At 34.2% G+C, this 15632-nt stretch overlaps 1 protein-coding gene and 2 pseudogenes across 1 annotated transcript; 1 reads left to right on the plus strand and 2 right to left on the minus strand.

The window, feature by feature from the left end:
- Window positions 1-270: 270 nt before the first annotated feature.
- On the minus strand, window positions 271-1236 carry LOC120132192 (annotated as a pseudogene).
- Window positions 1237-2805: 1569 nt separating this feature from the next.
- On the minus strand, window positions 2806-15421 carry LOC120132177 (annotated as a pseudogene).
- On the plus strand, window positions 6699-8225 carry LOC120132176 (serine/threonine-protein kinase UCNL-like). Its single transcript, XM_039148996.1, has one exon. The coding sequence runs from the start codon at window positions 6841-6843 to the stop codon at window positions 8101-8103; it is 1263 nt and encodes a 420-aa protein (XP_039004927.1). The 5' UTR covers window positions 6699-6840; the 3' UTR covers window positions 8104-8225.
- Window positions 15422-15632: the final 211 nt, after the last annotated feature.

Below are 15632 nucleotides of genomic sequence, written 5' to 3' on the forward strand. Positions count from 1 at the left end.
ATATATATATATATATATATTTAAGATAATGCTAGCAAACATTTAGGTGAGATTGACCCCCCTCAAATTAATACAGTTGATGTGCTATCCAATTCCATGATAAACGGTCCTGTTTAAGCAATTTGAATCATTAAATCAAACAGCATCTGGCAAAGTAAATTGAATCTTATTCCCAAATTAGATATGGACTACACCAAAAATTGCACCAAGTCTAAAAAGGGCATTCAAAATTAAACCTAGACCTTCCAGGTTTTTGCAACTTGCATTCTTCTGTTATTTCCTACACTGTGAGAGAAGCAGCTAAGGCTTCAAAAGTTCAGAAAGTGAGAATTATAGAGCCATCCCTCTAGATTCAGCTTCAAGATACTTGCAGATCCTCTCCATTACCTCTCTACCCTTCACGCTATTTTGCATAAACCTCTCGGCGCATCGCTGCTCCACTTTTTCGGCCATGGATGCCAGAGCCGATAATGGCTTAATACGAATGCTAGTCTCCTGTCGGCAAACGGTTCATCCTGTTGGATTATCTGGGTGAGGATCATACCTTATCTTCTCCTCTACCTCTATAAACTTCTGAAGACTGACGTTATGTGTTGTGAGTTGCATCGACTTAGATGGGGCATCAACTACCGTTGATTCAACACAGTGGCAGAAATCTTGGCCGATGATTTTGCAAACAAACCACAGCCCCGGAGCATGTATGGTAAGGGCCCGAGTAGTGTAGAGCTTACCAGAGCGAGGATCAAGTTTGTGATTCAACGTGTCGACTTCAAGGATATGAGGCAAGGTGCGCTTGTTCTCAGGATCAGCAAACTTACGCCAAGAAGAAGTCACTCGCTCCCATGGATGCTTGTAATGTGCTCATGTGCATATGCCTTCACCATCACGACCCAACTCAATAGATAAAGAACAACAACTCAGACCCCAAAACAATTTGCATCCATGATTATTCAGGTAGGATTCACTTCATCTAAATGATAGCAAATGTGAACTAAACATACACAAATCAGGTAGATTCAAAAGAGCCGCTTTTGTTTACAACAATTAAGAAAAAATAATCATCATCTTAAAAGTTTCTAACTCGATCAACTTCAAATCCAATATCCAATCAAGTGTAAATTTTGATAACAGCAGCTAGTCAAGATAGCTTTGATATCATTGAGATCAAGCATAAAATTCACTTTAGACATAACATTCGTTCCTGCATTATAGAATTAAGAATTATAATATAACTATGCAGTTATTTACATGGTAGAATAAGGTTGCAGGAGTTAAAACCTAAAAATTGAAGAAAAAAAATCTAAAGAAAAACAATTCAGCATCTTTTTCTTCAACTATCATCATGATCTACACAAAACAAGGATAAACAGAAGCTAAAATTGTATTATGGACACCAATTTAGTAACAAAATCTAAATTCATAAAATATACAACATTTTGACCTACGAAGAAAGGATCTAAATAAAAAAATTAAAGATCTGCAAATACCCAGAAATTAATTACAAACATAAATCATCTAAAATCCGGTATAGGACTTAAGATAAGCTGAGTCACCCAAGAATCAATTGGATCCGCAAAAGAAGAAGAAAAAAAGGCAGATCACAATATCAAATCCATCTTAAAAACGGGACAAGAAAACAAAAAAAGAATTGATTATCCTATAAAAAAAAAAAGAGCTAACAGCCATTAGTTAAGAAGTTGATTAAAAGTATGATCATTATTTAACATCTATCAAGAATGCATGAATAATAATATCAAAACAGTAATGAATAGACAATTTGAGAGGAGAAAACGCACCATAAAGAAAAGCTGCGGCAGAGTAAAACCCTAAACAGATGTCGAGAAAATATGGACGACGAAGAAAAGGGTGATGGCGATGGTAGTATTTGTGCTGGGAGCCGTAACGGTGTCGTGTTTTGACCTCCTTTGACCCTTTGAATTTCCTTGCGGCCCAAATTCTATGCGTCTACTACTAAACGAAGCCTATACGTTCGGGCCAAGTAAATAAAACACAAGTTAGCCGGCTTCGCAGTAAACCTGGGCCGCACTCCACTTTTAAATTTTCAACCACTCCGTCTCTTTTATTCATCTGTATATTTGAAAAATATAGTATTAATTACTTTTTAAAATATTTTTTAAAATTTAAAAATAAATGATAAAATATTTCATACCATTTAAAAATCGTTTGATGCATTATAGGATGAATTTGTTTATACTTTTACGTCAATCTATATACATTCTTAGATTAAGAACGATGGATGGATCGATTTTTTTTAATCATATGATCATTTTATAATCTTTTTTAGTTTGATTATTTGACATAAAACTATTAAAATCAAAATTATTACAGGATAACGACATGCATAATAACTGCCCAATAAAATTGAGACCAAGATTTTACGTGAAAAACCTTTCGGAAAAAACCACAGATAGAATAGGAGAAAATTCACTAATGTCGATAGAAGAAGAATACAAAATGAGTCCTCAATCTCTAACCCTAACCCTAACCCTTAGTATATATTTATAGGGATAAATACTTAATTACAAAAGAAAAACTAAAGAAAGGATAAATTTATTTTAACAAAATTATCAAACTACGATTCTTAATTTTTTTTCAAATTTAAATATTAATCAATTTTTGTGATTTTAAATTAAAGTTTTATCTAACAAAAATATAATGTACGCATTTTGTCTATTTTTATTACAAAGTTAGCCTTGAATGTGGTATATATGTATGCACATGTATGTTCTTACTTGTCATCGTATCCTTATTACACATATATGCAATCTTCACGTTCCTTTAGGAAATAGAGTAAATTACATATTTAGTACCTAAATTATTAGTTTTTTTCTATTTTAGTCATAAACTTTCAATGTTTTCAAAATCATACCTTACGTTTAATTTTCATTTCATTTTTGTATCTCGTCGTGAAAAACTTAAAGTGTTTAGTACATAAACTATCAGTTTTTGCCCGTTTTAGTACCTAAAATTTCAATTTTTTTTAAAACGTTAAATTTTGAACGGGGTACTAAAATGAAACAAAAACTAAAGTTTTTAACAGCGGGTATTAAAATGAAACAAAAACTAACCTTTATGTATGATGTTGAAAAAATTGGAAATTCGAGTACTAAAACGAACCAAAAAATGGTAGTTAAGGTACTAAACACATATTTTACCCTAGAAAATAATATATTACGTGAATTCTTTCATCTCATTAAACTTCACAACAATCATTATAATAATTAACCAATAAAATAACAAAAAATAACATTTTTCTCTTAATTTGTGAGGTGGGCATGGGGTAATATATATATAAAGTTACTTCCCCTGTAATAATAAAGAATCCAAGGTTGCAAAACAAACTGAAAAGAAAAACTTTGTACCAGAACAACTGTTTGCTCATTATTCGTTATTTGTCCACTATATGGTAGAATGAATGGTGATATCAATCGGACGGTCGAAAATGATTGAAAAAGTTTTGATGGATGCAAATTATTAAAAAGAGGAAAATGAGAAACTAAAATGAATGCGTTGCAAATATGTGTAGATTGTGGCAGTGGTCCCACATTTAAAGTAAAACTAATGATAAATTACATGTTTAGTACATGGGGTTTTCCCCCTTTACTCTTGAAATGATCATAGGATAGGACACATTGAAATAGAATAATAACAAAAAGGGATTCTTCTAATGTGGTGAAATCATGGCCAACAAGTAGGGGTGTATTCGGTTCGGTTCGGTTCGGTTTTTTATTAAAAATTGAACCGAATCGAAATAAATGGGTTTTCAATATTTAAACCGAAACCGAATAGTTAAAAAATAGAAAAAACCGAAACCAGTTTTTTCGGTTCGGTTCTATTTTTTTAACGATTTGGGTTTTTCGGTTCGGTTCGGTTCGGTTTATCGGTTTTTCAATAAAAAAATCACTTGAAACTATAATTTTTTTTACAAAAATTGTCTATTTGGTTCAATATGGAACAAATGAGTTCCATATGGAAAACCCGAACCGAACCGAATCAAAAAAATAAAGCCTTTAAATCGAACCGAAAATCGAATCGTTTAAAGTCAAACCGAACCGAACCGTTTTACTCGGTTCGTGTCGATTTTTCGATTTTCTCGGTTTCGTTGCTCAGCCCTACCAACAAGAGCATGATAAAAGTAGATATACTTTTTTTTTCGAATTATGGGAACCGACAGCTTGATATAAAGTTAAGAAAATGCGTAATCTAAAATATTATAAACAACATAATATTTTAGGTTGCGTGCAACCTAAAAGATAATATTTTTAAATATTTTCGGTTGCAACCTAAAATATTATGAAAATTGTAACATTTTCAACTGTAACCTAAAATATGTTTACAATCAAAAAAAATAAAAAAAAAATTAAAATTTTAGATTACGCACAACTTAAAATATTATATTATTTTATAATATTTTAAATCAAGTCTTATATTAACCTTATAATAAAAAGTTGTACCGTAAAATTCTCCCCTTTTTTTCATCTTTAAAGTGCACATATATTCTTACCATTGACATTGATTGGTGGAGGGAATATAGTTAGTTCCTTTCTCTCTTTCCTTTTAAACTTTGAGCTTGGTGGAATCTTAGGTAAGTCTAAATAAAGTAAATTTAATTTAAGGTTAAAAATCGATTATTTTGGATTTGATCGATAAAATGTGATAAAAAAATATCACATTTTAAGTTGGATGTAATCTAAAATATTACATCATTCTTAATATTTTTTATTGAACTGAAAGTATTATATTCTTCATAACATTTTTATTAACAACCGAAAATATTACATTTTTCGTAATATTTTAGGTTTAATAAAAAATGTTAAGGAAAATGTAACATTTTAAGTTAGATATAATCTAAAACATTAAATTTTTTATCACATTTTCAATTTCATCCAAAGTCTTCATTTTTATACCTTAAATTGAGCAAAATCACCTTACCTTTCCTCCAACCAACTGATGGCAGACAGCCGGGACACACCAAATAGTAAAAAAGATCTTCTAAATAGTATAATAATTAGGGTTTTTGGTGGGGTTATAATGTCCAATTGGGCTGAAAAGCCAGGCAAAGAAAACAGTGGAGAAGATTTGATGTACCCTAAAGCTGTGGATCCTTTTTTCAAAGGATTGCATGCATAGACAGAAGATGCCAACATCTAAAACCCCATGAAAGGGATGCTCTCTAATTCAATCTTTTGCATGTAGCTTTTATCTGCTACGCAATTATGTAGTATTTTCAATGAAAGTTCTCGTGATGAACACTTGAGAATGAGAATGCTTGTCCATGGAGCTGGGAGTGCTCACCACATACCAACATATTAACGAAAGAGATTGAAAAAAAATTAACCCTGAAGCTAGAAAATTGTTACATCCGATCCCGGTGAATGCTCGTCTATAGAATGATCATGATTATGCAGAGAAGATAAAGATCGAAGATATAGTATTACTCACTTTATAGAAGCACAATGATGAAATAAATCACAATTAGATCTCTCCCTTTAAACTAATTAATCCTTCTCTATCCTCTCGGATACCCCTTTAGAACCCTAATTTTTTGATGTAATATTAAGATCCCAACTCTACCTATGATCCAACCCAACCTACCCTGCCTGATCGTGCTTTATATATATAATGAATAATTTATAGTGATTATAAGGTATTATCTGTTTAGAATCTTTTTTAGTTATCAACAACACACCTGCACTCACAGCTGTTAAAGCTCATAATTTCGAGAAAGAACGGCATTCACTTTAACTATAGAGTCCATTTTAATGGATTATTTATTATATAATTAATTCTTAATCTAAGAACCAAATTTAAGGAACAAAATCAATTAAAGGGACAAAAATCTTAGATTCAGGACGAAGGTGCACGAACGATCCCTTGATCATGGGTAGCACCCATGTGAAATACGTATAGAGCCAATCATTTTTGTCTTTTATTTGGCTCTATGCATCTTTCCATTTCTCACAAACACGTGTGTCCGTTTTTTCTTCTTTGCTAATTAGCTTTCTATTTAATAACAGGGGATATCCACTTTAACCAACTCATTACAATTTTTTTTATTAATTTAAAGATATTATAATTGATAGTATTTGTATTAGATATTTTTAATTATTTGACAATGAACGTTTTAATATATTTTTATTGTTAATGCTCAAATTCAAGACCTCTAGAGATAATAACCATCCATTTAACCATTTAGGTAGCTTAATTCATGCAACTCATTACACTTATTAAAAGTTAAACTATTCTACTCTAATAATATAACATTATTAAATATATAATTCAATTTAATATCATGAACTATTTCAATACCAATTAAATTATTTTTATTTTTATTTTAAAACATAGAAATAAAATAAGTTATAAAAATATGGATGTTAAATATGATTTTTTGAATATAATTGATGATAATAAAACTTTAACAATTTTTTTTAATTAATCTAATATAAATAGAATACAATATTTATTCAAAAATAATTCTCAACCATTTAATATTGAATACTCATTGTTCAATTTGAGACTTTAAAATACAACAACAATACATTTATCATTTAGATTGCATAGTTGATTAAAAAAACTTGTAACAATAAGTGGAAAGACAACATTCCAGGTAACCGGGTGTGAAGGGATGTACATGTTTAGTTTTGCAGTGGAGAGAAATTGGTTCACAGACACCAAGAAAAAACCTTACTTTCACCAGAAACAGATACTGGTACTCCAAACCAACCAAAACCAAACTACGTCTCTATTCTCTACCCATCTATATGTATATATCAAAAAACCCAGACCAAACCCATCAACACTTAGCTTTCTTCCTCTGAAATGGTTATGGGTAATAATAATCCTTCATCTTCACCCGAGTTAGATTTTGAGAACCTCAAAGCCATCAAAATCCTTGGCGAAGGAGCCATGGGGCGTGTCTTCCTCGTGCACCACACGTCGACGGATCCCACCGCCCGTTCCACCTTTGCCCTCAAGGTTGTCCAGAGATCCCGACGTGACGCTGACCGTCGAGCCCGTTGGGAAATGGAGGTCTTGGCCAGGCTTTCCTCTCCCGACCCAACTCTTCACCACCCATTTCTCCCTCGTCTTTTGGGTCGCCTTGAAACTCCCGACCTTATTGCCTGGGCTGTCCCTTACTGCCCTGGCTCCGACCTCAACGTCCTTCGTTATCGTCAACACGACCGCGTTTTCTCCGCCGCTGTCATCCAGTTTTACCTGGCTGAGATCCTCTGCGCTCTCGACCACCTTCATTCACAGGGCATCGTTTACCGAGACCTCAAGCCTGAAAACATCCTCATTCAACAATCGGGTCACGTCACTTTAACTGATTTCGACCTTTCACGAAACTTAAAGAAGAAGCAATCATCACACCCTGAAAATGTATTTCTCGACAAGAAGGATCCCAATTCATTGCCTGCTATTCCGTTTCAACGTAAACATCGCATAAGCTTCGCCCAATGGGTCCCTGTCGTGGATGATAAAAAACATGGCAAAGCTCATAATAAAAAACCAAAATCTTCTCGAGTCAGCCCAGTGAGTCGGAGGAAGCTCAGTTTCTCAAACGGGGAACGTTCATACTCGTTCGTGGGCACGGAGGAATACATCTCACCTGAAGTAGTACTCGGGGACGGACATGGATTCGCCGTCGATTGGTGGGCACTTGGAATACTAAGCTACGAGATGTTCTACGGTACGACACCCTTCAGAGGGAAGAACCGCAAGGAGACGTTTCGAAACGTTTTGTACAGAGTGCCGGAGTTCATGGGACCACGGAACGATTTGACGGATTTGATCGGACGGTTATTGGAGAAGGATCCGACAAAAAGACTAGGATATCACAGAGGAGCGTGCGAGATCAAGGAGCACGCGTTCTTTAGAGGGGTCATGTGGGACCTCTTAACGAGTGTGTCACGACCGCCGTTCATTCCGTCAACAGAAGACGACGGCTCGACGGAGAAAGTAGTGCCGGGACAAATAGATATATTGGAATATTATGAGAGTTTAAAGTCTCCGTTGTTGATGCCACAGTCAAAATCACCGTCACCGGAGCACAGACGAAACTATTCTTTCACGGTGTACTAGTGCACTTGTGAGGTATTGTATGCACGTGTAAGGCTGAGCTAGATAAATTTAAAATTTATTGTTTAACTTTTTCGTTTTGTAAGACTAGTGTACATAGAGTAAGGGTAGCAACGCGAAAAATGACGGGGTTATGTCATTTTCGATAGTTAAATAAATTATTGTTATTAAATAAATCGTTATTATTCTTAAAAATCATATATCTAAATATCAATGATTTTAAGGATGATCGAACATTAATTGTTAAATTATTGAAAGTATTTAAAATATATATTAATTTGTAATCACCTTACTTAATAGAAAAATTATCGAATAGGAATCAATTTAATTTTACAAGTGAAATCCAAAAGCAAGCTTCATTTAACACTAATTATTATTATATTAGACACTAATTATTATATCAATTTTTTAATGCAAAATTAAAAAATTATTAATTTTTTTTATAAATAATAAAATAACAAGATATGTTTATTTTTCAAAGAACTTATTTGGATTTAATGCATGGTTTAAATTGATTGAGTTTAATTTGATATATATTATCCGATATAATATATAGGATGATGTAAAATCAAATATGCTTAAATGCTAAATATCTTTTTATTAATATTTACAATATATCAAAAAATTTAAAAAAAATCATTAACAATCAGTTGGTGTAGTGAGATGAGACACTTGATTCTTTAAGCAATGTCAGAGTTTGAGTAATGACGATTGTGTATGGAGCAAATAAGTTTGGGAGGATCGTCCCTATAATGGGCCTCTACAAAACCTGATCTATATTAATCGATCAATAAATTAGATATCAATTGTTAATTAAAAATATATATTTTAAAAAATAGGGGTTTAATCGTTTTTCTCGGATATTAGTTCAAATTCTTTTAAGGTCCGAGGGAGGCATTTATTTGAGCGTAAGTATTTTTAAATAGAGCGAGGAATTTGCGCTAAGTGATGGGATATTTCTGCACTAAATAACAAATGAGGAAGCTGCTTAGAAGATTATTATAAAATTTAATGGAATGAGTAAAATTAGGGATTTATGGAGAAGCTACACTTTTTTAAAAGGAATCTTGTAATTAAATTTATTAGACAAAATATGATAAAATAATTTGTTAGGCCAATGATGATAAAAGAATTCATCATTTCACCAACCGGATTGATTCAAGTAGTAAGCAGTTTGATATTGTTTAAGTAAGTATTCGAGTTCAAGTCTTTATGTATGTAGAAAATCCATATTAGGAGATTCAACTATCAAATGCAGATGTGCTCCGCAAATCGATCCGAAGTAGTCAAGGCACATCCTTGAACAGGGTAGAATACCAAAATTAAAGAATTCATCCTTTCAAATGGGAAATAAATATGGTCCAAGGCAATGATGATTGTTGATGGTCCACGATTACAATCCCTAAACTTTTATGAGTCACAGTGGTGTGATCATCAGCACCACGAAATTCAAACCAAGCAGGTACATTATTTTCATCATTGGAGCATATATAACTCGGGAGTAGGATTGATTTAATCATTTATGTCTCAGATCTTAAACAATGGGAGAAAAGAAGGGTGTAAAACCAATATAAGTTTGCAAAAGGCCCCATCTCATGTGAATTTATGGTAAATTTACCAAATATCCGGGCTGAACAGCAAAGTGGATAAAAAATGAAAATAATGTGTATATAATTTTTATTAGTCCCACAACTCGAGGCCAATTAGGGTGATCTACCCTAAGTAGTTGTCTTTATACATATAACCCTATATATAAAAGGCATACATACGAAATTTTATTAAAATATCAAAAGAGGCTACATGGGAGCAAACACATGCATAAGATCTCCCGCCTACAAAATCCAGATTCAGAACCCAATAAAAATTCATTATTATTGGGCATGCTGGTTGAACTAATAATAGATTATAAAGATTTGATCATGTTTTTATCAAATTTTAGTTTAATTAATACTATTGTTTAAAGATTATTAATTTAAATACGTTGAATTCTTATCGTTTTACATTTTAAATTTCTAGAAATTAATTTAAAGAAAAAATTAAAAAAAATATTTATAAAAATATTTAAATCATATAAGAAATTAAATTTCTCAAGAGATCGACTATCTATCTTATTAGTCCCCGTAGGTCGATTCATGGACCCTTCCCTTGCTTTATTAGCAGCACAACCATATGGTCCCATGCCACCTTAGCTACATATACCTATTGCTTTCTTTTTATAACCAAACCGTGATATTTGGAGCTGCTTTAGTGGCAGCGCCCTTAATTTGTTTACGATCATATTATACGAAGGATTGGGAATTTTAATATATTAGGTAAATATCTTAATTTGCAGTTTGTTTAAGCATCGTGTATGTATTTCGGCTCACCAAAACACAAACCGAGAAGCAAAAGCAGAGGGCTTGATAGGTGGGGCATGCGTGCATGGTTGCATTTATTTGCGTGGGATTTTGCCCCGTGCAATGATTTTCAATATTTATTTCCATCAACTATCTCCATATAACTTGACCCATTTAATACAAAGTATTTATGAACCAACTAAAATCTTCATCATAATAATGGGTTAAGCCTATACCTGGTAAATTTGATCCAAACCCGATTTCTCGAACTGATTTACCTGAACCAATAAGATTTAAGAAAAAGACGCATATCACAAACTCTATCATATCTTATAGGTCGAGTTTGAAATAAATTATAACACGTAAATGATAATTGAATTTGAATGAAATTTGAACATAAATGATAAGATTTTAAAAAAGTCACATTTTTTATAAAATATATATCAATAATTCTATACTTATTTGAATTGACTTATGCTCAATTCAACTTGAATTGACCTAATGATCTAAAGTTGACCAAAACCGAAAATAATTAATCTGATATTGATTCAACCAGAAAATCAACCGATCCGATTTGATCCAATCTAAAATCAACCAATCCGATATCCGAACCGACCCTACTTACTATAGATTCGAATACAACCAAAACCCAAAATGACCTGACCCGACCCAAACCTGACCCAAATTAAGTCTAAACCGAAATGATCTGAATTTAACCCAATATAAATGACCTGTTTTCCGCTTTAGTTATGCGTATAGACAGAAATTTAAAGAGCTGCGGAAAAAATAAAATAGTCTTGGAAAAGTTTAATTCAGCAATAAACCCTTCAATTATATATATATTCTAAGTTAGACGCTTAAACTATTATTTAGTTGAGTTATGTACTTAAATTACAAACATTTTCGAAGTTAGGTACCAAAATGATAACTCATTATCACTTTGAATTCTATCATTATCTCTGACATTTAAGGCAAAGAGACATAATTAAAAAGTTTTAGCCTTTTTAATGTCAGCCTTTGTCAATTACACCTTTAGACCGGCAAAATAGCCCAAATAATGATGTGGGTACATTACTTTAACACCCCTAAGACGTCGAGAGATCTTAAAACTCTATAGAAAATACCTTATATCAGGAATTAATCGGGTGAGTACATTATTTTGGGAATTAAAAATTCCCACATTATTATTTGGGCACTTTTGCCCCTTTAGACCATATGGCTAATGAGATTACTTTACCTTTTCAAATGTTCAAAGAAAAACCCTACCTTTTTGGTCGGTTTTAAAGGGCACCGAAGCTCCTTTGAAACGTTGAAAACAAATATAGGTATCATCAAGAGAACTTGGACTATGGAGTTCAGTTGAATAATTCCGGGATCATTCCCAATTTCAGGTTACTTTTGCTAAGTTAGCAATATGAAATTGGGCTATTAGAACTGGTGACTCTTTGTTCTTTGATTCGGTTTATTCTGATATCATTACTCATGATACTTAAAAAAATGTAATTAATATTTGATTTATGGTAGTTTGACACTCTTTTCCCCATATTAGGTTTAATAGAGATTTTTAATGAGGTACAACATGGTTATGCTCGAGAAAATAGAAGTGTGTCCGATCTAAGGATGCTTAATGAGTTGAACAGTTTATGAGCCGTTCAAATTTGATTTGATAAAATTTTCATTAATGCTTGATTCGGGTGCACTCCACTCAAGCTCGAGCTCAAGTCGAGATCTTAACAAGTTGAGTTAAGCAAAATTCAACTCGACTCAATAAGTTCACGGGCAACTCATTATTTTTTTTATAATTTTTTAGTAGTTTGATTATTGCAAGCAACAATGAATTGAGTGGGAGATATTGATTTTCTTAATTCTAGGATTCATTATGTATCGCTGAATTCATGTTTTTAATAATATTTATAATATGTTAGTTTGATGTATTTATGGATTATTACTTTAGTTTTAATATATTAGTTTGGTATATATATATATGTGGATTGTTAATTTAGAGTTTAGACTTTAAAATTGCTTCATATATTCTTTTAATAATTTTTTTTGTTAAATTTGTTAATTTATGATTATATTAAGTTGTATATATTATTAGTAGATTTTACTTATAATTTAAAAATAAAATAAAATTTATAGTAAGTTTAACGAGCAACGAGTTGAATTGAGCAATAAAATCTTTTAACGAGCACGAGTCAAACAAAATTTTAGCAAACTTAACAAGCAACGAGTCAAACCTAACGAACTTAACAAACAAGAAATCGAGTCAAACAATAAAACTTTTTAACGAGCATAAATCGAACACTATCTAATTTACGATCGACTCGCTCTTTAGACACCCTTATCCGATCAAAGGGAAGAAATTCATTAAACATGAAAGAAACTCACATGCATGTTTCATTGCATTCCAGGGTTTTAATTCCCACCGACAGAAGAAACAGTACCGTCGTCCAGGCTTTAAATTTAGCCCATAATCCTTTCTCTTTTATTATCCAGATCGAATCAGAGATGAAATTTACTGCAGCTTCTGTCAGCCTTTTAAATTTGAGAAAAATGGTTTAACTTCAAAAACCTGTATTTGAAGGTAACATTTAGTATCATGAGATTAGTAGCAACAAAAATTTCGGGTCTGGGTCGGGTTGGATCCGAATGAAAAGTGAAAAAACTTTTACGACTAAATCTACGAGATAATGTGTTTGAATTATTTATTTCACGAGATAACGTTCTCCCAAGATTAATTGCTGAAGTAAGGCAAATTGCACAGTGTTGGCCGTAGGTCGCCATACCTTCCGGGCGACCTACGATGTGGCAGCTTCAGACATCCTATGTACAACCCAACCCATAAGTCGTCATGCACTCCGGGCGACCAAGGAGGTCGCCATGCACGCCCAGCGACCTTGTCTCCTTGTATGGCCATGTGATATTTCTGCACGTCACGCTTTATGGATGCAACACATGCATGAGGGAGCAGAGGGTTAAAGCTTGGTCGTCGGAAAGGAATCTCCCAGCTATGACATGCAGGGCGTGCAAGGGTTAAAAGCTTGGTCGTCGGGCGTGCATGGCGACCTCATTGGTCGCCCGGAGTGCATGGCGACCTAAGAGGTCGCTGGGAGTGCATGGCGACCTATGGGTTGGGTTGTGCATGTCCCATGCACACGATCATTCCCTCGTCGGAAGCTGCTACGTCGTAGGTCGCCAGGAAGGCATGGCGACCTACGGCCAACACTGTGCAATTCGCCTTACTTCAACAATTAATATTGGGAGAACATTATCTCTTGAAATAAATAATTCGAACACATTATCTCGTAGATTTAGCCAAACTTTGACTCTACCCAATAATAATAATGTAATTTCTTTAAAATTATTATTATTATTTTTAATTAAATCCTTATTTATATCATATCGAGTTAAATTTATACTCTAAAAATTCAGATCGGGTTGAAGTAGAGTCGAAGTATATATTTTTCAAATTGGGTCTGATCGGATGAAAAATATAAAATTTTTGAATCAGATCAGATTCGAGTAAAGAGTGTATATTTTCAAATCAGATCAGATTGATAAAAAATACGACCCTAACCCAACCCGTTACACTCTTTAGCAACAATGTATCCAACAGTGAATGTGTGATATAAAAGCAGCTTTAATGATCGAACATCATTGTTCACCCACTGCTTTAAATCTGTACCATCGTTGCGCATTATTACAAACCCTGTTTTATTCATAAATAGTAATCACATTCCGTGTTTTATTGCTGACATGTTAACTCCTGTTTTCAATTTATCCTAATATTAGTGTGAAACGAAATAATATAATTTTGTGTTTAATTAGGTTTACATTGCAATAATACAAACATAGATAAATTAATGATATAATCAACAAGCTCTAAGCGGTTTGCCGCAAAGACAGTCTTTGCACATGAAAGAGGATGCTTCCAGATGATTGAAAGGTGCTCCCGCCGGAATCCTCCCGCACAGGTGGTTGTTGCTCAAATCAAGGTGGCCGATGTAAGAAGCCGCCGACAAACTCCTCGGGACCGGACCCCTGATATTGTTATGGGATAAATCGATCACCGTGAAATAAGATCCCGGCCCGAAAACATCCGGTATGTTACCTCCCAGAGCGTTTCGGCTCAGGTTCAAGTTGCCGATGGCGGATTTTAAAAGCGTTGCCGGTATCGAAGCCATTAACATGTAGCAGTCCAAATTCAACGTGGCGAGGACCGCCATTTTCCCAAGACACGGAGGAATCAGCCCGGATATTTTGTTCATCGAGAGGTCCAAATCAGCGAGACGATAAATTTGACATAACGACACCGGGATCGATCCGCTGATCAGGTTCCTTCTCAACAAAGCACGGCTCAACATACTGAGATCCCCGGCCCTGCTTGGGATCGGACCCGAGATTTTGTTGTTTCTCAAATCTAAATGCATCAAGTTTGATAAATTCGTCAATGAAGCGGGAATTCTCCCCGTTAACTGGTCGTCGGCGACGTTTAAAACCGTGAGACGCTTCAACCTCCCGATATCAGCCGGAATTTCTCCTGAGATCTTGTAACCGATCAAATCAAGGATACGAAGAAATGGCAGACCGATTATACATTCAGGAATCTCGCCTGTGATTCCTTTCCAATCAGCGATAGTGATACTGGAAAGGCGAGTTAACTTGCATATTTCGGGTGAGATAAAACCGGTCATGAAACCGGTCCGGTGGGCTCACTCAAAGATGGGATCTTCGGACTCACCGCGGAGATTGATGTCCACACTCGGTAGGTCTCTCGGTCGCAGCTGACGCCGTACCAGTTTCGGCAACAGTCGGTGCCGTCCACGAGCTGAAGATGCCCAAGTAAGGCTCGTGGAGAGCTGCCTTGAAAGCTAGCAGGGCAGCCCGGTCCGACGGGGGGCAGCTATTGACGGCAGAGATAATGGTAAATACAAGTACCGAGAAAATGGTGAAGACTGACTTCATTGTTGCTCTGCATGGGGAAGTGGGAATTGGTTTACGTTGTAATATATAACAGGGATAGTTTGGATTTCGTGTTACGATTTTACCCCTGACGTCCATTATGGTAGTTTTGTAGTGCTTTCTTAGATTGTTCGTTGAATAGTAAGTAGTCGGGGCACGTCACATTGGCCACGAGTGATGAATTAGTCTCGTACTCAAATTGTTTTCTGGTAAAAATAAAATTCCAATGCCACT

This window comes from Hibiscus syriacus, unplaced genomic scaffold (assembly GCF_006381635.1).
Source record: "Hibiscus syriacus cultivar Baekdansim isolate YM2019G1 unplaced genomic scaffold, ASM638163v2 tig00110557_pilon, whole genome shotgun sequence".
In the NCBI taxonomy this organism is placed as follows: Eukaryota; Viridiplantae; Streptophyta; class Magnoliopsida; order Malvales; family Malvaceae; genus Hibiscus; species Hibiscus syriacus.

Excerpts from the sequence above, each read along its gene's own strand:
- LOC120132176 (XM_039148996.1), top strand. The coding sequence starts at position 6,841 with ATGGTTATGGGTAATAATAATCCTTCATCTTCACCCGAGTTAGATTTT.